The sequence below is a fragment of the Somniosus microcephalus genome, chromosome 28 (assembly GCF_052327205.1).
Source record: "Somniosus microcephalus isolate GS21.2 chromosome 28, FLI_Smic_1.0, whole genome shotgun sequence".
NCBI classification, from domain to species: Eukaryota; Metazoa; Chordata; class Chondrichthyes; order Squaliformes; family Somniosidae; genus Somniosus; species Somniosus microcephalus.
The window spans coordinates 46,796,792-46,822,867 of record NC_141014.1 but is presented as its reverse complement, the minus strand read 5'-3'; the positions used below and the strand labels follow the sequence as shown (position 1 = coordinate 46,822,867).

Genomic DNA, 26,076 nt, shown 5'->3' with positions numbered 1-26,076 from the left:
CTAAACTCAAAACATTAAGTGAAACTTAACAAATTAAGTTGAAATTTGGTTGCTGGGTGATGAATCACTCCAGTCCCCACGGGGCCCACCGGTCGCAGGCGGCCTCGAGCGAGCCGGGTTCACCGCGTGCTCCATCTCCAAGGACACCCGGGCACGAACGTGGCCACGGAAGAGCGGCAGTCATTCGGCCGAACGACCCTCTGCTGCCTGGACCCAGTTGCTGGCAATCACTGTGTGTAGTGTTGGTTGTGTAGACTTTGTCCCACTGATGTGAAGAGACTATCTGTTATAGACTTGTTTTAGTGATTAATCTCTCTTGATGTTTGACTGTCGAGAAGGAAAGTACAAATGGAAAGAGGCGAGGAGACTGGTGAATCTTCTCTGGTGGAACAGGAAGTCCAGTAAATCATTCTGAGATGAGAGTTACTGAGGTTTCCCTCAATCTGGTCAGGGAAGGACGGTGCTGGGGTTCCATGGATACCTTGTGTTCCTGTTTGGACCACAACACTGTGGGATCAACAGGAAGGAACAGGCTAAGAAAGCACATCAAAGGTCTAACACTATTGAATGAAAGATGAAGTAAGGAAAAGTGGGACTAGTGGACTGACACACGTGTTCATGTGATACAGGTATGTTGAGAATAACCTCAGATTTTCACCCAAGGTCAAAACTCAGATAAAGCTCTAACACTGTGACCACGTCTCTAATTGTTTATCCTATAGTTACCTTGCTCTATTCTCCAACTCTCCATTAGGCTTAGAAGTGGCAGCTTTAGCCGTAGGAACCTAGTGCAGTGTGGTTCTAAGCCAATGGGACTCCATGAAGAGAGTATTGTTCTTCACCCCCTCCCCACCAACAGAAATGATCTTCACCAAGAAAAGAATCCCATAAAGGCCAGTTGGAACTCCCAGATTTGAATTAGGACAATTCTACTAGACTAGATTGGGTGTTTAAACAAATTGTCTGCAACTTAAAACATCAAATGAAACTTAAAATTTGGTTGCTGGGGTTGATGATGCATTCCAGTCGCTGCGGAGCCTACCCGTCACAGAAGGGCTCGAGCATGCTGGCCGACACCGCGTGCTCCATCTCCAGGGAGAACCAGGCACAACCATGGCCACGGAAGACAGGCAGGCAATCGGGCCGAACAACACTCAACCGTCCGCTGCTTGGAACAGTTAGTTAATGGCCTTTTTGGGAAGGCCCAGGAACAGTCCTATGCGAAGGTCCTCTCATCTGCCTGCTCCCTCCACACTGACTGACCGAAGATCAGGAGCGTGGGGCTGAAATACAACCCAAAAAATTGAGCAGCTCCTTTCACATAATGAAAGGAGGACTGCCACCTCACATTCTGTGTAAACACAGCCCAGTGTACTCTTAGTTTGGACCAACAACAAATTTGACTGTAAATTAACAAAAGTTCAACTAAAACTTAACAAATCAAATTAAAATTTGGTTTTCCGGGTTGACGATGCACTCCAGTCCCCGCGGCGCCCACCGGTCGCGGAAATACTCAAGCGTGCCGGCGGACACCGCATGCTCCATCTCCAGGGCCACCTGGGCGCAAACATGGCCGCGGAAGAGAGGCAGGCAATCCGCCTGAACGACCCCCCCGGACCAATTGATGGCTTTTTTAGCCAGGCCCAGGCCGACAAGGAGGTCCTCCAACGTGCCCGCTCACCTGCGCACCGGGTGACCGTAGATCAGGAGCGTGGGACTGAAGTGCAACCAAAAAAATCGAGGAGCAGCCCCTTCGGGTAATGAAAGAGGAGCTGCAGCCTCTCACATTCTATGTAAACGTGAAACACTGACTCCTCCAGGCCGCAAAAAAATGCAGGCGGCCTGGGAGTCCGTGAACCTATTTAAAACCATATTGCACGGGACCACTCCGTGCAACAACCTCCAGGCCATGTCCCCCATGGAACAAGGGAGGACTCCCGCGTCGAGAGCCCTCCATTGGGGACCTCCGCCACCACCGGTCAGCAAGACACCACGCCAAGGCGTGACCGGACGGCAGACACAGACGGCAAAATGGAGTGTGCGCAGGAGCAGCCCGTACAGGAAACTCCTCCGCGCGCAATGAAAAGGCATGGAGGGCCTTTCCGCGAGACGGCGGAAGTTGTGAGGAGCCGGTTCACGAGGGGAGTTTCGGGGCCTGGCGCCGATTAGGAACTCCATCTGAACGGGGGTAAGCTCGGACGGGATCGCCCCACGTGTTTAAGCCGCCTCGATACACCTAGTGGACCTGGGGCCCAGTGCCATTTTCACCGACTCGATGGCTTTGACCGCGAGCCGGACATTGGCCCAGGACAGGCGCCGCGCCAGCTCCTCCAGCGCCATCCAGCCCGCTCCTCCGCCATCAAGCAGATCCCCGACTCTGGTCACCTTGCCAGGCACAGCCCTGCGCTCCGCCAGCCCCCCGAACCCACGGTCGCGGAGGTGCGGATTCCTGAGCAACGGCTCCCGAAGGAGAGCCGCCGCTCCTGACGGGGGAGAGCTCCGCCTGGAAGCGATGTAGTTCCAAACCCATGGCAGTTCCTGGTAGAAGACAGGCAGCTCCCGCAGGCTGGCACGCATGCCGCCCACTTTCACAAACAGGAGCTGCGTGGCGTAATTGAGGCTGTGCAGCTGGTGGAAGAAATACGTCGCCAACGCACACCATCTCAGAGGACACAGCCCAGCGTAGCTCTTGTCTGAAGACAACCAAATGTTATCAGAAAATAAGCAACCACTCAAATTTACAAGGAGACAAAATCCAGTCCAATGTTGAACAGTTTATTTACAGTTAGTGACAGTTGATATTACAGAGCCCCGGTCTCACAGCTCTTTGTACAAAGTCACACAACCCATCATTCCCTGAAGGACAGGGTCTCCCACACAATTATATAAACACGAGTACTGAACACAATAAGCTTCAGTCACTCTCCCCCAGGGTGTGCTTGTCAAACAAGTACACTCCCATGCCATTCTCAGGGGCTCCCAGTCTCTTCAAGTTGGTGATGTGATCTCCAAGCTTCTTGATTATCTTCACTTGCTCATCCAAGTAGTGGGTCTCCAGGAAGTCACACAACTGAAAAGAAACAAAGTGAAACTAGTTATGGCCAGTAGCAGATATCAAGGAACATCCAAGCTCCCCCCACTTCCTCTAGAGTTGGGATTTTAATCCTCTTGGACTGGAGGATAGTCAAGTGGTGTAATTGAGATGATGTAAATTTGCTCAAATGATCTAGTAATTCCTGTACAATAGATGCTTAGATCCTGGAACCACTGCGACACACTTATTCTCAATGTCCACATAAGGCCAATTGTCCCATCCTCACCCCAACCCCCTTAAGAACCCAGGAGACACCCCAACACAAAGCGATTGGGCATGTAGATTGTTGAATCGGCTCAAGGACAGCAAGGTTCCACCACCTCCAACATACCCAAAAACCCACCAAGAACTTACATGAGGGTCAGTGCTCCCAGTGGAGAGTTTGTGCAGATCCAGCAGACTCTGGTTGACATTCTTCTCCATCTGCAGAGCTCTCTGCATCACCTCCAGACCATTGCTCCACTCATCCTGCTCTGGTTTCTGAAGGTGAAAGTCACAGTTCACTTACAATGAATTAAACAAAAAAGACACAAGACAGCACAAGGAAAACAGGGGTGAAAAGCAGCCAGAAATCCATGTTACCATGAACCAATGTGTCACAGGAATATAGAATGACAGCATTAAGCCACCAGAACCATGGATTCAAATTGGAACTAATTGCTTTAGAAAGTATTGGAAACAAGGGGAACCCAACAGAAGGCCACTCATTTATTGAATCCAACCTTGATGTCCTCCAAGATGATTCGGCCTCCACGCCGATTCTGGAATTTCATCAGTTTCTCAGCATCCTCATGTTTCTCATGTGACTGCTCCTTGAGGAACTCTGCAAAGTGACGCAGGGCAACATCATCCCGATCAAAGTAATAGGACTGTGGAGAGAATTTTAAACAGCTTCATCAGACCTAGATCTTCATATACAATGCAAGATTATATTTACCCCTAGTTAGTTAGTTAGTGAGTTCTTAATCTTGCAAAAATAGATAGAACCATAGAAGATAGGAGCAGTAGTAGGCCATTCGGCCCCTTGAGCCTGTTCTAACGTTTAGTGAGATCATGGCTGATCATCCAAACAAGTACCCTGTCCCTGGCTTCTCCCTTGATCCTGAAGATACCATTGGTTAACTAGCAAAATGCAATTCACTTGACTAATCTGAACATGTTGGCCAGCTTCTCCTCCCAAGAACCAGGATGAAACAGTCAACCAACAAATAAAAACTATAAACTACAGTTCAGGATTATATTTCATGACCAGTCAAACTAAACTCTACTGCTGGATAAGTAGTCCCTCCTCTACTTCCTGTCATTCAGATGAGATGTTAAACAGAGGCCCTGTCTGTCCTCAGGTGGATGTGAAAGATCTCAAGGCACTGCTTCAGAGAACAGGGGAGTTCTCTCCAGATTCCCAGGCCAATATTTATTCCTCAACCAAAACAGATGATCTGATGAGTCTCATTGTTTGTGCAAGCTTACTGTGCACAAATTGGCTGCTGCATTTCCCACATAACAGGTGACTTCATTGACTACCTCCCAAAGTGCCTTGTAGCCAAAGAGATCTAGGCACAGTGAACAAGGCTTCAACACCAGAATTCCCAGAACTTCACTTCCAGTTAAAGAGAAAGCTAGTGAGGACCTGCCATCATGTCACTCACTACAGTCACCCCACTGAAACTGAACTTTGTTTCATATCAACAAGCACCAACAGTCACTTGACCAGGTTTGTGCTCTTCTGTTACAAACTCAGGCAGCAGCTGAGCTAGTTCCATATATTAAACCTGCTCAACAGAGTGCAGCTGCTACAAGGAGCAGGCCATCAACACAACAAGCTCACCCTGAAGTACTCACTGCTCAAACATTGCTTCCCCAGGTAAGGAAGTCAAGAGAAATATAGTTGAAAGCCAGTTCATGGAACTACAGAATGTCCAGCTTTTAAGAATACAGCAACAAGGAATACAAGACTCACCATGGAAAGATAAACATAGGAGGAATAGAGCTCCATGTTAATTTGCTTGTTGACAGCATCCTCACAGTCCTTGTGGTAGTTCTGACATACTTGGGAGGCCATCTTCACTATTTCCTGTTATACTATTACTGCTCACTAGCACCTAGAAAGTTCAAAAACTAACCCTTTCTAACTCAAGCTCTTGTATTTATACTACTGGGACAGCCTGCATTCAAACAAGGAATGATTGACAATCCCTGAGAGCCAATCAGGAATCTTTCCTGAATCCAGGCACCAATTAACAAAGGAGAGGGGGTGTGGGGGAAGAGGGGGGGGAGACCCAGAGCCAATCAGAGCTATGGAAAACCGGCAGGTTTGGGAGATCAGTCTCGGTGATGTCATTGCTTTTGGGTTCCTTGACCTTCTTCAAATCGGAAAGTCTCTCGTTGTTTGATGCTCTCATTTGAATTAAATGACAATTGCTGCTTTCCAAAAGCTCAAGGTGCTGAGAATCATCCTTCGCTATCGATGAATTTTCCTACAATTGTTCCTTCATCGTCGCTGGGTCAAAATCCTGGAACTCACTGCCTAACAGCATTGTGGGAGTACCTTCACCGCACGGAGTTCAAGAAGGCGGCTCACCCCCACCTTCTCCAGGCGACTCGCGCCGGGCAATACATTCTGGCCGTTGACAGCGACGCCCACATCCCGTGAATTAATATTCTAAAAATGGAATCAATTGATTGGAAACATCTTTGTGTGTTATGGAACATACACCAGAGTATTATTCATTTCACATTTTCAGATTCTGTAGAACCGGGACCCATGAGGCTTGACTTTCCATTAAATATTTCTCCCCATCACACAATCCCTTCGAATGTAAAGACAGAAATTTCTCTTCCAGAAAAACAGGCATGTTCCCGATGGCGGGGAGTCCAGAACCAGGGGTCACAGTCTAAGGATAAGTGGGAAGCCATTTAGGACTGAGATGAGGAGGAATTTCTTCACCCAGAGAGTGGTGAAGCTGTGAAATTCTCTGCCACACAGGGCAGTTGAGGAAAATTCATTAAATATATTCAAGAAGGATTTGAATATATTTCTTGAGGCTAAAGGGATCAAGGGATATGGGGAGAAAGCAGGGACAGGGTACTGAATTTGGATGATCAGCCACGATCTCATTAAATGGCTGAACAGGCTCGAGTTGTCGAATGGCCGACTGATGCTCCAATCTTCTATGTTTCTCTATGTATTTTCTAGCCCGTCACTCGGGGAGCTGCTACCAGGGCTGTGCTTCTTTGTAGTCAGACTGTAGGAAATGTATCGGCACGGAGCGGGGTGAACGTCGACCTCATAGATTTTGTGAGATGCAAACAGTTACCATTAGTGCCGTTCTGACCTCAGTGCGGGGAGTGCTTGCAGCCGAACCGCACCCGAGTTCAACGTGTTAAATTGGTATCGAACCTCGGTTAGACTACACTTGGAGTACGGTGCACGGTTCTGGTCTCCATAGAATCATAGAATAGTGCAGCACAGAAGGAGGCCATTCGGCCCATCGAGTCTGTCCCGGCTCGTTCAAAGAGCAATCCAGTTAGTCCCACTCCCCCGCTCTTTCCCCAGGAACCTGGAATTTTTTCTACTTCAAGTATTTATCCAATTCCCTTTTGAAGGCCACTATTGAATCTGTATCCACCGCCCCATCAGGCAGCGCATTCCCAATCCTAACCACTCCTTGTGTAACAAAGTTTTTCCTCCTGTCGCCTCTGGTTCTTTTGCTAATCATCTTAAATCTGTGTCCTCTGGTTATCGACCCTTCAGCCATTGGAAACAGTTTCTCTTTATTTACTCTATCGAAACCCTTCATGATTTTAAACACCTCTATCAAATCTCCTCTTAGCCTTCTCTGCTCTAAGGAGAATATTACAAAAAGGATATAGAGGCACTGGAGGAGGTGGAAATTTGATTTACAAGGATGATAGCAGAACTGAGAGGTTATATCGGTCAGGAATGACTGAACAGGCTGGGGCTCTTTTCTCTAGAAATAAGAGGGCTGAAGGGTGACCTAATAGAGGTCTTTAAAATGATGAAGGTGTTTTGATAAGGTAGATGGAAAGAAAATGCTTTCACTTGTGGTCTTTTGTGGTTGCACAATTTATCTGCAGCTTAAGAAAATGTCAAGTAAAGTTTATCAACTTAAATTAAAGTAACATCGGCCAGGGATCAGTTGTCCCTCCTTTTGGTTGTACAATTTATCTGCAAATTTAAGGAAAACGTCAAATAAGGCTTATCAACTTAGATTAGAATGACACCGGCCGGGGTGACGATGCACTCCAGTCCCCGCGGCGCCCACCGGTCTCGGAAGGCCTCGAGCGTGCCGGCGGACACCGCGTGCTCCATCTCCAGGACCACACGGGCGCGAACATAGCCGCGGAACAGAGGCAGGCAATGCTTTCGCTTGTGGGGGAGTCCAGAACTCAGGGCCATAAATATAAGATAGTCACTAATAAATCTAACAGGGGATTCAGGAGCAACTTCTTCAGTGGTTAGAATGTGGAACTCGCTACCACATGGAGTAGTTGAGGTGAAGAGCAGAGATGCATTTAAGGGGAAGTTTGCTAAAAAAGGAATAGAAGAATATGCCGATCGGATTAGATGAAGAAGGGCAGGAGGAGGCTCGTGTGGAGCATAAACACCGGCACGGAGCAGTCGGGCCGAATGGCCTTTTTCTGTGCTGTAAATTCAATGTAATTCTTAAAACTTGGGCGCCTGTAAAGTTTTTCACATCGAGTGAGCTGAAGACTTTGTTTTGTCTGAAACATGAAGCCGTCAAACTCAGCCCGACTCGTAGAATTGTGGCTCATCGTCGTGTGAAATGTGGGGACTCCGATACCCCAGAAATGCCTCCGAGAGATGCAAAGACATCAACGTGGAATGGCTGAAGACGGCAATTTCATTGCAGCCGGTGCAGTTCTCAGCTAAGTTCCTAAATTAACGTGTAAACACTGGCGTGTTGCAGCTGCAGCATCATCAACAGTTGAATCCATGCCTGGGGGTGAAGGACACAAATGGAGATGCAGTAGGATTTGGAAAGGATGATTGCTATTTGGTATGAACTGCACAATGGGCCTGAATACCAATCAATACATTTATGGAGGAGCTGCTGGTATTGGGTTTATACATTGATGGAACAGGCAGGGAGGGGGGAAAAGAGTTTCAGGAAAAGTATCTATTTAACTTGGGGGTTGTACTTTGTTCATTTAATGAAATACATTTACTCCTTCCAGAAGGATTATATTTTGTGGGAATACAGTTCCACATGGATTCCTCATCCTTCAATACCTTACCCAAGACCATGAGTGTTGGCAGGTTGGTCAACCATGGTGGGGGAGGAGAGGGGTCCCAGAACAAAGCCCAATAGGGTATTCACACTTTCCTTGTAAGATATCTTTGGAATTCTCTACCCCAGAGCACTGTGGATGCTGAATCATTGCCCTTCGTTTACAACACAAGATTGAAGTATTTGCAAGAAATACCTACAATTGAAAGGAGATCTTTCAACCTGTGTCTGAATATCCAAGTTAAATATAGTCAAATTACAGCAGCAAAAAAAAAATTCATATGACTGTTCCCATTGGCAGAAGGTTCAAGAACCAGAGGCCACCAATTGAAGGTGATTGGCAGGAGGCCCAAAGGCAACATGAGGAAAAACATTTTTATGCAGGGAGTGGTTAGGATCTAGAATGCACTACCCGAGGGTGGTGGAGTCTGATTCAATCGTGGCTTTCAAAAAGGGAACTAGAAAATACCAGAAAGAAAAAAATTGCAGGACTACAGGAAGAAAGGGTGGGGGAGTGGGATGAGCTGAAATGCTCCTGCAGAGCACCGTACGGGCTCAACGGGCCGAATGGCCTCCTGTGCTATAACCATTCTATGACCGAATCCCATGACAACACTGCTGCACAGCCTAGTGTAATACTGGAAATGTCACCAAGTTATGCTAACTGGAACAAAAACTACTAAAATTTACAAAGAGTCAAAATCCAGTCCAATATTGAACAGTTTATTTACAGTTAGTGACATTTCACATTAAGAGCCCAGGTCTCTCAGCTCTTGTACAAAGTCACAAGCCATCATTCCCTACAGGACAGGAGTCTCGCACACAATTATAAATACAAGTACTAAACACAATAGGCTTCATCCCTGCAGTCACTTCAGTCACTCTTCCGCCAGGCTGTGTTTGTCAAACAGGTACTCTCCCATGCCATTCTCAGCGGCTCCCAGTCTCTTCAAGTTGGTGATGTGATCGCCAAGCTTCTTGATCATCTTCACTTGCTCATCCAAGTAGTGGGTCTCCAGGAAGTCACACAACTGGAAAAAGAGGGAAACGAGTTATGTCCAGCAGCAGATTTCAAGGAAAATCCTAGCTTCCCCCTGAGTGTTTAATCCTCTTGGACTGCAGGACAGTCCAGTGGTGCAATTGAGATTAATGGAATTACTGCATCATTAGATTAAACTTCCTGCACAATAGGGGCATAGATCCTAGAATCACTGGGACACATTTACTAGTCAATGTCCACAGTAGGCCAAGCTCCCACCAATCAAAAACCTAAAAAGCACCAACACAAAGCTATTGGGCATGGAGATCTTTTGAATAGGCTCAAGGTTCCACCACCTCCAATTTAACAAATGCCCACATTACAGCATCAAGAACTTACATGAGCGTCAGTCCTCTCAGTGGAGAGTTTGTGCAGATCCAGCAGACTCTGGTTGACATTCTTCTCCAGCTGCAGAGCTCTTTGCATCGCCTCCAGACCATTGCTCCACTCATCCTGCTCTGGTTTCTGGAAAGGGAAATACAGACAGTTCACTGTACAATGGATTAAACAAACAAGTATTGAAGGAAATTAGGGGTGCAAATGTCTACTCTTACCATGAATCAATGTGTTTGAAGAAAATAGAACTACTGCATTAAGCCAACACAACTACCGGAGTCAAATAACAGATGTATTTAAGGGGACGCTAGATATGTACTAGGGAGAGGTGTATAAAAGGATATGCAGATAGGGTTAGATGACACACGGTGGGAACTGGTTTGTGGAGTATAAACTCTGTCATGGACCCACTTGGCCTGTTATAAATTGGAACCAATTGCTTTAGAAAGTATTTGAAACAATCAGTCCGAGGGGTTCCAGACAGAAGGTCACTCGTTTATTGAGCCAAACCTTGATGTCCGCCAAGATGATTCGGCCTCCACGCCGATTCTGGAATTTCATCAGTTTCTCCGCGTGCTCCAGTTCCTCGTGCGACTGCTCCTTGAAGAACTCGGCAAAGTGACGCAGGGCAACATCATCCCGGTCAAAGTAATAGGACTATGGAGAGATCAGAAAAGTCGTTGTGTATCTCATAGCAGACCTATCATGGTTATTGTACATAAAGCCAACCTGGATTTCGCTTTCTTTCAAAGGGTTCAAGCCTCACTGAACTTGTTGTACATTAGCACAGGCCTACTTACTTCACTAACCTGGTAGAGTGGACAATCTGACCCCTAGCAATAGGGAAACTGGCCAATGGAAATGGCAAAAAAAAAGAGGCAACATGAGCAAACTCAAGTGCATGAACTGCCTGAAAAGGGTGGTGGGAGCAGATTAAATAGTAACTTACAATTATTGGCCCAGAGCTATTGCCAAGGGGCATTAGAAGCAAACCCATTAAAGTCTAGTCACAGTGCACAGTTCATGTAGTACATCAAAGAGGAGACACTGGTCTGAGTCTTACTGGCTACATTCATCCCATGGAACTAAAATTACCACAAGCAGCATTAATTTGGCACCTTCAACACTAATCAAGGCATTTCACAGGAGAACCAGATACCAAGGAATAAAGGTTCATAAGCCTTCAGAATTTGAAGTGCTTGGTCAAGGTCAAGAAGTAGGAAAGCAGAGGAGTTAAGGGAGAGTTCCCCTGAGTAGGGTCAAAGTGGCTGAAGGATTTACCACCATTAAAGCAAAGGGAGTTAGCGAAAAGACAGAAGGGCACAAACTGATACTTAAAACTAGGAGATTAAGAATATTAGGAACAGGAGTAGGCCATTCAGCCACTCAAGCCTACTTCACCATTCAATTTGATCATGGCTGACCTGTAGCTTGACTCCATCCCCCTCGAGACCCTTACCCAACAAAACCATCTGTCTTGAAAGCTCCAATTGTCCCAGCATCCACAGCTAGGAGGTGGGGGGGGGGGGGGGAGGAGAAAGCAGGTAAAGAAAAAGTGTTCCAGATTTCCACCACCCTTGTGAAAAAGTACCTCCTGACTTCCCTCCTAAATGGGCTACTTCTAATTTTAAGATTACATCCCCTCATTGCAAAAGCGAAGTAGGGAAAGGCCATGGAGTGATTTAGAAGTGAGGATAACAATTCTGATTTACACACTTTGAATGCAGAGTGTATTCCAAATATAAACTTCAACACCACACTCACAAGAGCCCAGGAAAGAGAGAGTCATTAAGATACTCAGAATATGGTTCAGTTACTGCAAGAACCAGAGAGGCAGTTTTTTAATTAATGCACAAGATGATCAATTGCATTATATTAATTATAGCTTTAAAAATGAATTTACTGTGCATAGATTGAGGGGTGGGCTAGATACAGCACAGAATTTAGTAAAGTAACATTACATAGACTCCACTATGAAGTGGTCAGAAATACAAGACTCACCATGGAGAGATAAACATAGGAGGAATAGAGCTCCATGTTGATCTGCTTGTTGACAGCATCCTCACAGTCCTTGTGGTAGTTCTGACACACTTGAGAAGCCATCCTAATTATTATTATTTATTGCTAAATCTAAACTTTGTTGAAGTAAGAAGCTGGGATTTAACCAACCCCCCGAACTCCTCATATTTATACTGCTGGATAATCCAGGGCGTGGCCGCCTAGGTGATGAGTGACATTCCTCAATACCCAATCAGAAGTGGCAGCCTCTCAGAGCACCAATCAAGTAAAGGGAGGAGGGGAGATGACGCCCAGAGCCAATCAGAACTTTGAAAGGGGGTCGTCCGGCCGGATTGCCTCCCTCTCTTCCGTGGCCATGTTCGCGCCCGGGTGGCCCTGGAGCTGGAGCACGCGGTGTCCGCCGGCGCGCTAGATCACTTTCGTGACCGGTGGGCGCCGCGGGGACTGGAGTGCTTAATTGGGCTGGAGAACCAAATTTTAATTTGATTATTAAGGTTTATTTGAAGTTTTATTGGTTTATTACAGTTTGATTGGTTTATTTACAGTTTTAATGGTTTATTTACAGTTTTTATGTGTCTAAATTTATGGTTTTACCAAAAGAGGATCAAGTAAAGGGAGGAGGGGAGATGACGCCCAGAGCCAATCAGAACTTTGAAAGGGGGTCGTCCGGCCGGATTGCCTCCCTCTCTTCCGTGGCCATGTTCGCGCCCGGGTGGCCCTGGAGCTGGAGCACGCGGTGTCCGCCGGCGCGCTCGATCACTTTCGTGACCGGTGGCCGCCGCGGGGACTGGAGTGCATAATTGGGCTGGAGAACCAAATTTTAATTTGATTATTAAGGTTTATTTGAAGTGTTATTGGTTTATTTACAGTTTTAATGGTTTATTTACAGTTTTTATTTGTCTAAATTTATGTTTTCACAAAAAGAGTATCAGAACTTTGAAAAATGAGTGTCATTGGCTGACAAGGCAATAAGGACCCCAAGGGAAGGGGACAGTAGCCTAGTGGTAAATTTGGTGAACCAGTAATCCAGAGGCCTGAATCATTCTCTGGCTTGCTCTGAGTGCTGCAGGTTGTCTCTGCCTTCCTCTGAGCTGCAGGTGGAGAGAAGAGCGTGGTGGCCTCCTGACCAGACAGGGAGGAGAAGGAGAAGCACCAGTCCACCAACAGCCAGACCATCTACAACTGAGGTGCCTGGAGGGAGAGGAGGAGAGGAAAGGCCTCCATCTCAGGAGAGGGAGAGAGGGGAGAGGAACACCAGCCAACTTCTACTTGGAAGGAGGGGAGGAGCTGCATCGTTACTTCCAACATCTGTAGGTGGGTGTCTTTTTTGGGCATTCCCCAAAAGACTGTGTATTCTAGGCGGGGGGAGGAAAGAAGACGGGCCGGAAAGCCTGGCCTGGGTCGGCTGGAGCTGCCCAGGTGAAGCCTCTTACTCGCTTACCTGCATCGAGAAGACCTGGTGTGGGGCTGAGCCTGGGCTTTTTCCAGCCTACCCAGGCGAAGACATCTTCTCCCCCTGCCCGAAGATCATCTTCATAGACTTTGTTACCATCGGGGAGTGCACCCCTGCTGACACCCACCCACCAAATACCACCTAGAGTGGTGACCCTGCCTTTGCGGGCCCCCCCTCCTTCCCACCCACCCCCCCTCTCTCTCTCTTTATCCCTCTCTTTTGTCTCTCTCAAAGGGCACCTCCCTTAAAATCACCAATAGCCACTTTGAGCAGAGAGGAGGAGGCCCCTCTCCCAATCATTCCATCAAGGGGAGAGGCGGGCCATTGGCTTTAAACTCCCTCTGCTCGGTGGCAGACCTTACATTTTTACTGAGGCCACTTAATACCACACGGCCTATGACTTGGGGTGTGTGTAGCTCCCAAAAAATCACCGCAGTATGGCTTCGACGTCTTCGGCGGTGACGGGGCCAGCGAGAACGTATGCGGCGGTGACGGCCAAAGCCGCGGCTGCTCCCGCTCCTTCCGCTGCCCTGTCACCGTTCCGACTTATTACGAAGAAGCTCGGGGTGAAGAGCTACACTCACCCCAACATGACTATCGAGGAATGTGTGAAGGCGATGGCTGGGGTTGTCGGCCCTTCAGCCATCCTCGCCGCCTCGAGGATGTATGGGAAGGCTGTGTTCTTCCTGGAGTCCGAGCGGGCGGTGGCCCTGGCCATCGCCCAGGGGCTCACCGTGGGCGGGACCTTCCTGCCGGTGGACCCTCTTGAGGCCACCGTGCAGAGGGTCGTGTTGTCTAACGTCCCGCCCTTCATCTCCGGTGAGCTCCTCCTCCCCCACTTGCACCAACTTGGGGAGGTGAGGTCGGGGATTACGCCGATCCCGCTCGGATTCTGGGAACCCAGCCTTCGCCATGTCTTCTCCTTCCGGCGCCAGGCCTTTACCAGCTGGCGCGGGAGGGGGAGACGGACGGGGCCTTTTCCGTCCTCCACGAGGGGACCCCGTACCGCGTCTTCTATACGGCGGACAGCGTGCGGTGCCACGCCTGCAAGGAGGTGGGGCATATCCGTAAGAACTGCCCCGCCTCCAAGGCCGCCAGATCGTCTGGCGTGGCCGTAGCTGGCGCCGCCGCCGCTCCTCCCCCCGGGTGTAGCCGTGCCCCCCCTCAAACAAATACCACCGGGGTGCGGTCGTCGTCGGAGGTCGATGCCATCCTGGCCTCCGGCGGGGGGGAGGAGGGTTGTCCGGTCGGGAAGAAGACGTGGGGGAAAAGTAAATACCGGAGGGCGGGTCCCCCCGAGGAGGGCGTGCCCCACAATATGGAGCCCCTGACGCCAGAGAGCGTCGCCGTGTTAATCGCGGAGTGCGGCGGCGGGGGGGACCTCGTGCCCGAGCCTGTGGCCGCGACCACCGAGGCGGTAGCGCCAGAACCTGCGGCCGGACTTGGGCCCGAGGGACCCGAAAAACCCGCGCCACCGGGGGGAGCGGGGGAGGCCTCTGCGGAAATGGAGGTCTCCCTCTACCCCTCCGCACTTAAAAGAAGGCGCGACCCCCTGGATGAGGAGGAGGACCGGGAGGAGGAAGGTCCCTCCGGTCAGGAGGAGTCGTCGCCCGCCGCGGGTACTGCGCCACACCCCACCGCTAATACCATCACGGGCGAACGGCAGGGGTCGCCTGTCCCTAGGGGGGCTGAGGCAGAGGTGTCTGCCCAGCTCGTGCCTCCCGGGGATGGGGACGAGACCCTGCCCGTGGGGGGGGTCGTGGAGCAACCCGCGGCAGAAGTAGATCCTCTTTCAGTACCGTTACCCCTCGACGGGTCGGGCGGCCTGGGGTCCGGGTCGGGCGAGTCCTCGGATAATGAGCTCGCCCAAAGTGACCCGGTCGTCTCCCAGGTGCTGCTCGACCTCGTCGAGGGGTTAAATGAGATTACCCCATCCGCTGGGTCGGAGGCCGGTGGCGCAGAAGAGGAAGGCCCTCTGTCTCGGTCTCCGGTGCCGGGCGACATGGAGGAGTTCGTTTTTACGTACTCTCCGATCTCTCCGGTCGTTCCGGCGCCCGGGGCAGGGGGGGACTCTGAACCGCCGCCGTCTTCTGGCCCGGCGCCCCTAGAGGAGCCCAGGGAGGAATCCTCCGCTACCGATCCTGGGGGTGGGATCCGGGCGCAGGCGGGGCCGGCCGTCGCGGCCGAGCCGCTCGCTGCGCGCCGCGTGGCGGACGGGTCGGCCGCCGGTGGCGACCCCCCGGAGGAGGACGGGGACTCGCTGGTGGGGGCGGAGGAGGAATGCGATTCCATCGCTGATGAGGAGATGGAGGACCTCGCGCCCCTCGCCGGGACCCCCCCTCATTCCCATTGAGGATCTCCGGGACTTTGTGGCCACGTGCCAGGGTCGTCAAAGGACCCGGCTGGCCCTCGATAGATGGTCGGGGCTGGCGCTGCTCGTCGGGTCGGCCCGCGTCGCCTTCAAGACCATGGTCGCGGACGCGGGCGTGGACCCGCTCGAGCTGCGTCAGTTCCGGTCCTTCCTCACTGGGCTGCAAAGGGAGTGGCGGTCGACTAGCGGCCGCCCTCCCTTCCCCCGTTAGAGTTAAGTAGGGGTTGGATTATGCTTCTGAAATGAAGATAACCATAGCCAGCCTCAACATCAACGGCAGCAGGGAAGCTAGCCGCAGATTTAATAACTTTTCGGTCCTTCGGGACGGGAAGTATGCGGTGTGCTTCCTGCAAGAAACCCACACCGTTCCGGGAGACGAGGCCACGTGGCTCCTGGAGTGGCAAGGAGGGGTCAGCATGAGTCACCTCTCCAATGTTTCCAGTGGGGTGGCTATTTTGCTGGCCCGCATTTTCAGCCGGAGATCTTGGGGGTCAAGGAGCTCGTGCCGGGCCGCTTGCTCCAGGTCACTGTTCGCCTGGGGGGCGTGCTGCTCCATTTAGTGAACGTGTACGCCCCTGGGGCCGGTGCGCAGCAAGCGCGCTTCTTTGAAGAAGTTTCCACTCTTCTGGGCTCCATCGACGCGGGCGAGTGCGTCGTCCTCGGGGGGGATTTTAATTGCACCCTCGAGGCAAGGGACCGCACCGGCCACCTGCGATGCCCGGCGGCGATGGAGAAGTTGAGGGACCTGGTCGGGTCCCTCGACTTGGTGGACGTCTGGCGAAATCTCCATCCCGACTCCAGCGCTTTCACTTGTGTGAGGCCTGGGAGAGGTGCGTCCAGAATCGACCGCCTCTACATTTCCAGGGCATACGTTTCCTGCGTTCCGGCGGCTTCCATGCGGCCGGTGCCGTGCGCGGACCACCACCTGGTGTGGGCGGAGCTCGTTCCGCTGCGCGCGGGGGGGGGGTCCGCGTACTGGCATTTTAACAACCTGCTGCTGGAGGACGCGCGGTTCCAGGATTCGTTTCGTCGGTTCTGGGCCGGCTGGAGAAGGAAGCAGGGGGGCTTCCCCTCCTTGAGGCTACGGTGGGACGTGGGCAAGGCTCATGTCCGTCTCTTCTGTCAGGAGTATGCGAGGGGGTCGACCAAGAGGCGGGAAGCCAGGGTCGGGCGGTTGGAGAAGGAGGTGCTCGACCTGGAGTCCCGTCTCGGTCAAGTCGTCGAGGACCCGGCCCTGCGGTTGATGTACGAAGAGAAGAAGGGAGCGCTGAAGGACCTGCAGCTCGTCGGGTCCCGAGGCGCGTTCGTGAGGTCGCGGATTCAGTTCCTGCGGGACCTGGACCGCGGCTCCCCCTTCTTCTACTCGCTGGAAAAAAGACGGGGGGTCCGTAAGCAGCTCCTGGAACTGCTGGCCGACGACGGATCTCCGGTCTCGGATCCGGAGGGAATCCGCGCGGAGACCCGCGCCTATTACGGGGCTCTGTTCTCTCCGGATCCGTCCAGCGAGGACGCGCGCAGAGTTTTGTGGGAGGACCTGCCGAAGGTCGGCCTGGAGGGCGCCGAAAAATTGGATGCTCCTCTGTGTCTGGAGGAGCTGACCGGCGCCCTCCACCAGCTCTCTAGGGGGAAGTCCCCGGGGCTGGATGGGCTGACCGTGGAGTTCCACAGGGCGTTCTGGGACGTCCTGGGGGGCGACTACGCGCGGGTCCTGGGGGAAAGTTTGGCGACCGGGGAGATGCCCCTCTCGTGGCGCAGGGCAGTGATTGTCCTGCTGCCTAAGAAGGGCGATCTCCGGCTTCTTAAGAACTGGCGCCCGGTCTCCCTCCTCAGCACGGATTATAAAATTTTTGCCAGGGCCATGTCTGCTCGCCTTGGCGCCGTGCTGGCCCACATGATCCACCCCGACCAGTCCTACACGGTCCCGGGCCGGTCTATTCATGATAACATCCATCTGGTCCAGGACCTGCTCCACCATTCCCAGAGGGCTGGTCTGTCGGTCGCCTTCCTTTCCCTAGATCAGGAGAAGGCGTTCGACAGGGTGGATCACGAGTATCTTTTCGGGACTCTGCGCGCATTCGGGTTCGGGACGCATTTTGTCGCCCGGATCCGACTTCTGTACGCTGCCGCGGAGTGTCTGATTAAAGTTAACGGGTCCTTGACGGCGCCCCTTCGCTTCGGGAGGGGGGTGCGTCAGGGATGCCCCATGTCCGGCCAGTTATATGCCATTTGCGTGGAGCCTTTCCTGCGCCTCTTGCGGAAGAGGTTGACGGGACTGGCTCTGCAAGGGCCGGGCGTGGAGGTGGTCCTCTCGGCTTACGCCGATGACGTGCTCCTCATGGTCACGGATCCCGTTGACTTGCGGAGGATGCGGGAATGCCAGCAGATTTACTCGGACGCATCCTCCGCCAGGATCAACTGGGGGAAATGTTCTGGACTCCTGGTGGGTCAGTGGCAGGTGGACTCCCTGCCGGAGGAGTTCAGGCCCTTCGCCTGGAGCACTACGCACCTCCTCTACTTGGGAGTCTACCTCAGCCCGGCCGAGGACGCCTGGCCGGCGAACTGGCACGAGTTGGAGGCCAAAGTCGTCACTCGCTTAGGTCGCTGGACGGGATTGCTCCGAGCGTTGTCCTACAGGGGTCGGGCATTGGTCATAAACCAACTGGTGGCCGCCATGTTGTGGTACCGGTTGGTTACTCTGATCCCTCCCCCTGCGTTTGTCGCCAAGATACAGAAGAAGCTCGTCGACTTCTTCTGGAACAACAGGATGCACTGGGTCTCTGCCGCGGTTCTGAGTCTCCCGCTTAGGGAGGGCGGTCAGGCGCTGGTGTGCCTTCGCACCCAGGCTGCGACTTTCCGTCTTCAGACGCTGCAGAGATACCTGTACGTTGAGATTCCTCCAAGATGGTGCGCGCTGGCGACGTATTTTTTCCGCCAGCTGCGTGGCCTCAATTATGACACGCAGCTCCTGTTTGTGGAAGTGGGTGGCACGCGTGCCAGCCTGCGGGGGCTGCCTGTCTTCTACCAGGAACTGTTATGGGTTTGGAACCGGGTCGCTTCCAGGCGCAGCTCTCCCCCGACAGGAATGGTGGCTGTCCTTCGGGAGCCACTGTTCAGGAATCCGCACCTCCACGTCCGCAGGTTCGGGTGGCTGGCGGAGCACAGAGCTGTGGCTGGCAAGGTGACTCGAGTCGGGGACCTGCTCGATGGTGGAGGAGTGGGCTGGATGGCGCCGGAGGAGTTGGCGAGGCGCATGTCTTGGGTAAACGTCCGGCTCGCGGCCGATGCCATCGAGTCGATAAAGGCGAAAGTGCGCCCCGGCACCACTAGGTGTATCGAGGCGGCTCAGGCGTGTGGGGCGATCCCGTCTGAGCTTTCCCCCGTTCGGACGGAATTCCTTGTCGGCGCCCAGCCCCGACCCCCCCCTCGGGAGCCGGCGCCTCACAACTTGAGCCGTCTCGAGGAAATACCCTCTGTGCCTTTTCATTCCGCACGGAGGGGTTTCCTGTACGGGCTGCTCCTGCACACCTTCCACTTTGCCATCTTCGCCTGCCGTCCGGACACACCGTGGCGTGCAGTTTTACCTTCCGACGGAGGCGGAGGTCCCCAATGGGGGGCTCTCTATGCGGGAGTCCTCCCTTGTTCTATTGGGGACTTGGCCTGGAGGGTGTTGCACAGGGCAGTCCCGTGCAATAGGTATTTAAGTAGGTTCACGGACTCCCAGACCGCATGTTTGTTCTGCGGTCTGGAGGAGTCCGTGTTTCATATTTATATAGAGTGTGAGAGGTTGCAGCCCCTCTTTCATTATTTGAAGGGGCTGCTCCTCAAGTTTTGGTTGCACTTCAGTCCCACGCTCTTCATCTACGGTCACCCGGTGCGGAGGGGAGCGGGCAGGTCGGAGGACCTCCTCGTGGGTCTGCTCCTGGGCCTGGCGAAGAAGGCCATTAATTGGTCCAGGCAGCGGGCGGTCGAGGGGGTCGTCCGGCCGGATTGCCTCCCTCTCTTCCGTGGCCATGTTCGCGCCCGGGTGGCCCTAGAGCTGGAGCACGCGGTGTCCGCCGGCACGCTAGATCACTTTCGTGACCGGTGGGCACCGCGGGGACTGGAGTGCTTAATTGGGCTGGAGAACCAAATTTTAATTTGATTATTAAGGTTTATTTGAAGTTTTATTGGTTTATTACAGTTTTATTGGTTTATTTACAGTTTTAATGGTTTATTTATAGTTTTTTATGTGTCTAAATTTATGGTTTTACCAAAAGAGGATCAAGTAAAGGGAGGAGGGGAGATGACGCCCAGAGCCAATCAGAACTTTGAAAGGGGGTCGTCCGGCCGGATTGCCTCCCTCTCTTCCGTGGCCATGTTCGCGCCCGGGTGGCCCTGGAGCTGGAGCACGCGGTGTCCGCCGGCGCGCTCGATCACTTTCGTGACCGGTGGCCACCGCGGGGACTGGAGTGCATAATTGGGCTGGAGAACCAAATTTTAATTTGATTATTAAGGTTTATTTGAAGTGTTATTGGTTTATTTACAGTTTTAATGGTTTATTTACAGTTTTTATTTGTCTAAATTTATGTTTTCACAAAAAGAGTATCAGAACTTTGAAAAATGAGTGTCATTGGCTGACAAGGCAATAAGGACCCCAAGGGAAGGGGACAGTAGCCTAGTGGTAAATTTGGTGAACCAGTAATCCAGAGGCCTGAATCATTCTCTGGCTTGCTCTGAGTGCTGCAGGTTGTCTCTGCCTTCCTCTGAGCTGCAGGTGGAGAGAAGAGCGTGGTGGCCTCCTGACCAGACAGGGAGGAGAAGGAGAAGCACCAGTCCACCAACAGCCAGACCATCTACAACTGAGGTGCCTGGAGGGAGAGGAGGAGAGGAAAGGCCTCCATCTCAGGAGAGGGAGAGAGGGGAGAGGAACACCAGCCAACTTCTACTTGGAAGGAGGGGAGGAGCTGCATCGTTACTTCCAACATCTGTAGGTGGGTGTCTTTTTTGGGCATTCCCCAAAAGACTGTGTATTCTAGGCGGGGGGAGGAAAGAAGACGGGCCGGAAAGCCTGGCCTGGGTCGGCTGGAGCTGCCCAGGTGAAGCCTCTTACTCGCTTACCTGCATCGAGAAGACCTGGTGTGGGGCTGAGCCTGGGCTTTTTCCAGCCTACCCAGGCGAAGACATCTTCTCCCCCTGCCCGAAGATCATCTTCATAGACTTTGTTACCATCGGGGAGTGCACCCCTGCTGACACCCACCCACCAAATACCGCCTAGAGTGGTGACCCTGCCTTTGCGGGCCCCCCCTCCTTCCCACCCACCCCCCCTCTCTCTCTCTTTATCCCTCTCTTTTGTCTCTCTCAAAGGGCACCTCCCTTAAAATCACCAATAGCCACTTTGAGCAGAGAGGAGGAGGCCCCTCTCCCAATCATTCCATCAAGGGGAGAGGCGGGCCATTGGCTTTAAACTCCCTCTGCTCGGTGGCAGACCTTACATTTTTACTGAGGCCACTTAATACCACACGGCCTATGACTTGGGGTGTGTGTAGCTCCCAAAAAATCACCGCAGTATGGCTTCGACGTCTTCGGCGGTGACGGGGCCAGCGAGAACGTATGCGGCGGTGACGGCCAAAGCCGCGGCTGCTCCCGCTCCTTCCGCTGCCCTGTCACCGTTCCGACTTATTACGAAGAAGCTCGGGGTGAAGAGCTACACTCACCCCAACATGACTATCGAGGAATGTGTGAAGGCGATGGCTGGGGTTGTCGGCCCTTCAGCCATCCTCGCCGCCTCGAGGATGTATGGGAAGGCTGTGTTCTTCCTGGAGTCCGAGCGGGCGGTGGCCCTGGCCATCGCCCAGGGGCTCACCGTGGGCGGGACCTTCCTGCCGGTGGACCCTCTTGAGGCCACCGCGCAGAGGGTCGTGTTGTCTAACGTCCCGCCCTTCATCTCCGGTGAGCTCCTCCTCCCCCACTTGCACCAACTTGGGAAGGTGAGGTCGGGGATTACGCCGATCCCGCTCGGATTCCGGGAACCCAGCCTTCGCCATGTCTTCTCCTTCCGGCGCCAGGCCTTTACCAGCTGGCGCGGGAGGGGGAGACGGACGGGGCCTTTTCCGTCCTCCACGAGGGGACCCCGTACCACGTCTTCTATACGGCGGACAGCGTGCGGTGCCACGCCTGCAAGGAGGTGGGGCATATCCGTAAGAACTGCCCCGCCTCCAAGGCCGCCAGATCGTCTGGCGTGGCCGTAGCTGGCGCCGCCGCCGCTCCTCCCCCCGGGTGTAGCCGTGCCCCCCCTCAAACAAATACCACCGGGGTGCGGTCGTCGTCGGAGGTCGATGCCATCCTGGCCTCCGGCGGGGGGGAGGAGGGTTGTCCGGTCGGGAAGAAGACGTGGGGGAAAAGTAAATACCGGAGGGCGGGTCCCCCCGAGGAGGGCGTGCCCCACAATATGGAGCCCCTGACGCCAGAGAGCGTCGCCGTGTTAATCGCGGAGTGCGGCGGCGGGGGGGACCTCGTGCCCGAGCCTGTGGCTGCGACCACCGAGGCGGTAGCGCCAGAACCTGCGGCCGGGCTTGGGCCCGAGGGACCCGAAAAACCCGCTCCACCGGGGGGAGCGGGGGAGGTCTCCCTCTACCCCTCCGCACTTAAAAGAAGGCGCGACCCCCTGGATGAGGAGGAGGACCGGGAGGAGGAAGGTCCCTCCGGTCAGGAGGAGTCGTCGCCCGCCGCGGGTACTGCGCCACACCCCACCGCTAATACCATCACGGGCGAACGGCAGGGGTCGCCTGTCCCTAGGGGGGCTGAGGCAGAGGTGTCTGCCCAGCTCGTGCCTCCCGGGGATGGGGACGAGACCCTGCCCGTGGGGGGGGTCGTGGAGCAACCCGCGGCAGAAGTAGATCCTCTTTCAGTACCGTTACCCCTCGACGGGTCGGGCGGCCTGGGGTCCGGGTCGGGCGAGTCCTCGGATAATGAGCTCGCCCAAAGTGACCCGGTCGTCTCCCAGGTGCTGCTCGACCTCGTCGAGGGGTTAAATGAGATTACCCCATCCGCTGGGTCGGAGGCCGGTGGCGCAGAAGAGGAAGGCCCTCTGTCTCGGTCTCCGGTGCCGGGCGACATGGAGGAGTTCGTTTTTACGTACTCTCCGATCTCTCCGGTCGTTCCGGCGCCCGGGGCAGGGGGGGACTCTGAACCGCCGCCGTCTTCTGGCCCGGCGCCCCTAGAGGAGCCCAGGGAGGAATCCTCCGCTACCGATCCTGGGGGTGGGATCCGGGCGCAGGCGGGGCCGGCCGTCGCGGCCGAGCCGCTCGCTGCGCGCCGCGTGGCGGACGGGTCGGCCGCCGGTGGCGACCCCCCGGAGGAGGACGGGGACTCGCTGGTGGGGGCGGAGGAGGAATGCGATTCCATCGCTGATGAGGAGATGGAGGACCTCGCGCCCCTCGCCGGGACCCCCCCTCATTCCCATTGAGGATCTCCGGGACTTTGTGGCCACGTGCCAGGGTCGTCAAAGGACCCGGCTGGCCCTCGATAGATGGTCGGGGCTGGCGCTGCTCGTCGGGTCGGCCCGCGTCGCCTTCAAGACCATGGTCGCGGACGCGGGCGTGGACCCGCTCGAGCTGCGTCAGTTCCGGTCCTTCCTCACTGGGCTGCAAAGGGAGTGGCGGTCGACTAGCGGCCGCCCTCCCTTCCCCCGTTAGTGATAAGTAGGGGTTGGATTATGCTTCTGAAATGAAGATAACCATAGCCAGCCTCAACATCAACGGCAGCAGGGAAGCTAGCCGCAGATTTAATAACTTTTCGGTCCTTCGGGATGGGAAGTATGCGGTGTGCTTCCTGCAAGAAACCCACACCGTTCCGGGAGATGAGGCCACGTGGCTCCTGGAGTGGGAAGGAGGGGTCAGCATGAGTCACCTCTCCAGTGTTTCCAGTGGGGTGGCTATTTTGCTGGCCCCGCATTTTCAGCCGGAGATCTTGGGGGTCAAGGAGCTCGTGCCGGGCCGCTTGCTCCAGGTCACTGTTCGCCTGGGGGGCGTGCCGCTCCATTTAGTGAACGTGTACGCCCCTGGGGCCCGTGCGCAGCAAGCGCGCTTCTTTGAAGAAGTGTCCACTCTTCTGGGCTCCATCGACGCGGGCGAGTGCATCGTCCTCGGGGGGGATTTTAACTGCACCCTCGAGGCAAGGGACCGCACCGGCCGCCTGCGAAGCCCGGCCTCGATGGAGAAGTTGAGGGACCTGGTCGGGTCCCTCGACTTGGTGGACGTCTGGCGAAATCTCCATCCCGACTCCAGCGATTTCACTTGCGTGAGGCCTGGGAGAGGAGCGTCCAGAATCGACCGCCTCTACATTTCCCGGGCATACGTTTCCTGCGTTCCGGCGGCTTCCATGCGGCCGGTGCCATCGAGTCGATAAAGGCGAAAGTGCGCCCCGGCACCACTAGGTGTATCGAGGCGGCTCAAGCGTGTGGGGCGAACCCGTCTGAGCTTTCCCCCGTTCGGACGGAATTCCTTGTCGGCACCCAGCCCCGACCCCCCCATCAGGAGCCGCCGCCTCACAACTTGAGCCGTCTCGAGGAAATGCCCTCCGTGCCTTTTCATTCCGCACGGAGGGGTTTCCTGTACGGGCTGCTCCTGCACACCTTCCACTTTGCCATCTTCGCCTGCCGTTCGGACACGCCGTGGCGTGCCGTTTTACCTTCCGACGGGGGCGGAGGTCCCCAATGGGGGGCTCTCTATGCGGGAGTCCTCCCTTGTTCTATTGGGGACTTGGCCTGGAGGGTGTTGCACAGGGCAGTCCCGTGCAATAGGTACTTAAGTAGGTTCACGGACTCCCAGACCGCATGTTTGTTCTGCGGTCTGGAGGAGTCCGTTTTTCATATTTATGTCGAATGTGAGAGGTTGCAGCCCCTCTTCCATTGTTTGAAGGGGCTGCTCCTCAAGTTTTGGTTGCACTTCAGTCCCACGCTCTTGGTCTACGGTCACCCGGTGCGGAGGGGAGCGGGCTGGTCAGAGGACCTCCTCGTGGGTCTGCTCCTGGGCCTGGCGAAGAAGGCCATTAATTGGTCCAGGCAGCGGGCAGTTTAGGGGGCTTCCGGCCGGATTGCCTCCCCCTCTTCCGTGGCCATGTTCGCGCCCGGGTGGCCCTAGAGATGGAGCACGCGGTGTCCGCCGGCGCGCTCGAGCATTTCTGTGACCGGTGGGCGCCGCGGGGACTGGGGTGCATTATTGAGTTGGAAAACCAAATTTTGATTTGATTCTTCGGGTTTATTTGAAGTTTTGATGGTTTATTTACAGTTTTTATTTGTCTAAATTATGTTTTCACAAAAAGAGAATCAAGTAAAGGGAGGAGGGGAGATGACTCCCAGAGCCAATCAGAACTTTGAAAAATGAGTGTCATTGGCTGACAAGGCAATAAGGACCCCAAGGGAAGGGGACAGTAGCCTAGTGGTAAATTGACTGAACTAGTAATCCAGAGGACTGGAATCATTCTCTGGCTTGCTCTGAGTGCTGCAGGTTGTCTCTGCCTTGCTCTGAGTGCTGCAGGAGGAAAGTGGAGCGTGGTGGCCTCCTGACCAGGCAGGGAGGAGAAGGAGAAGGAGAGACACCAGACTACCACCAACCAGACCATCCATATCTGAGGTGCCTGGAGGGAGAGGAGGAGAGGAAAGGCCTCCATCTCAGGAGAGGGAGAGAGGGGAGAGGAACACCAGCCAACTTCTACTTGGAAGGAGGGAAGGAGCTGCATCGTCACCTTGAACATCTGCAGTCCTCCTACTTTGACTGGGATGACGTTGCCCTGCGTCACTTTGCCGAGTTCTTCAAGGAGCAGTCACACGAGGAACGGGAGCACGCGGAGAAACTGATGAAATTCCAGAATCAGCGTGGAGGCCGAATCATCTTGGCGGACATCAAGAAACCAGAGCAGGATGAGTGGCGCAATGGTCTGGAGGCGATGCAGAGAGCTCTGCAGCTGGAGAAGAATGTCAAACAGAGTCTGCTGGATCTGCACAAACTCTCCACTGAGAGGACCGACCCTCATTTGTGTGACTTCCTGGAGACCCACTACTTGGATGAGCAAGTGAAGATGATCAAGAAGCTTGGAGATCACATCACCAACCTGAAGAGACTGGGAGCCCCTGAGAATGGCATGGGAGAGTACCTGTTTGACAAGCACACCCTGGGGGAAGAGTGACTGCAGGGATGAAGCCTATTGTGTTTAGTACTTGTATTTATAATTGTGTGCGAGACTCCTGTCCTGTAGGGAATGACGGCTTGTGACTTTGTGCAAGAGCTGAGAGCTGGGCTCTGAATGTGAAATGTCACTAACTGTAAATAAACTGCTCTCTATTGGAAAAAAAAAATTAACAAAGGAGAGGGGGCGGTGTGTGATACCCAGAGCCAATCAGAGCTTTGGAATACAGAGGTTTGGATGATTATTCTGTGATGTCATTGCTGTTGGTTTCTTTGACTTTCCTCAAACTGAATTTGAAAGTGTCTCTGTTCTCAGAATCAGTGTTTC

The 26,076-nt window shown here is 53.8% G+C and overlaps 3 protein-coding genes across 3 annotated transcripts in view; all 3 read right to left on the bottom strand.

Annotated features, from left to right (window-relative positions):
* The window catches only part of LOC147099747 (ferritin heavy chain, oocyte isoform-like), a 412,482-nt gene that overhangs the window by 64,676 nt on the left and 321,730 nt on the right, over positions 1 to 26,076 (bottom strand). The gene's annotated exons all lie outside the window — the stretch shown is intronic.
* Positions 1 to 26,076, bottom strand: part of LOC147099751 (ferritin heavy chain, oocyte isoform-like) — a 273,112-nt gene that overhangs the window by 30,709 nt on the left and 216,327 nt on the right. The window lies entirely within an intron of this gene.
* On the bottom strand, positions 9,070 to 10,404 carry LOC147099753 (ferritin heavy chain, oocyte isoform-like). The gene is made up of 3 exons (XM_085969361.1): positions 10,253 to 10,404; positions 9,746 to 9,871; positions 9,070 to 9,398 (listed from the first exon to the last, which is right to left on the bottom strand). The coding sequence occupies exons 1-3, from the start codon at positions 10,301 to 10,303 to the stop codon at positions 9,246 to 9,248; spliced, it is 330 nt and encodes a 109-aa protein (XP_085825487.1). The 5' UTR covers positions 10,304 to 10,404; the 3' UTR covers positions 9,070 to 9,245.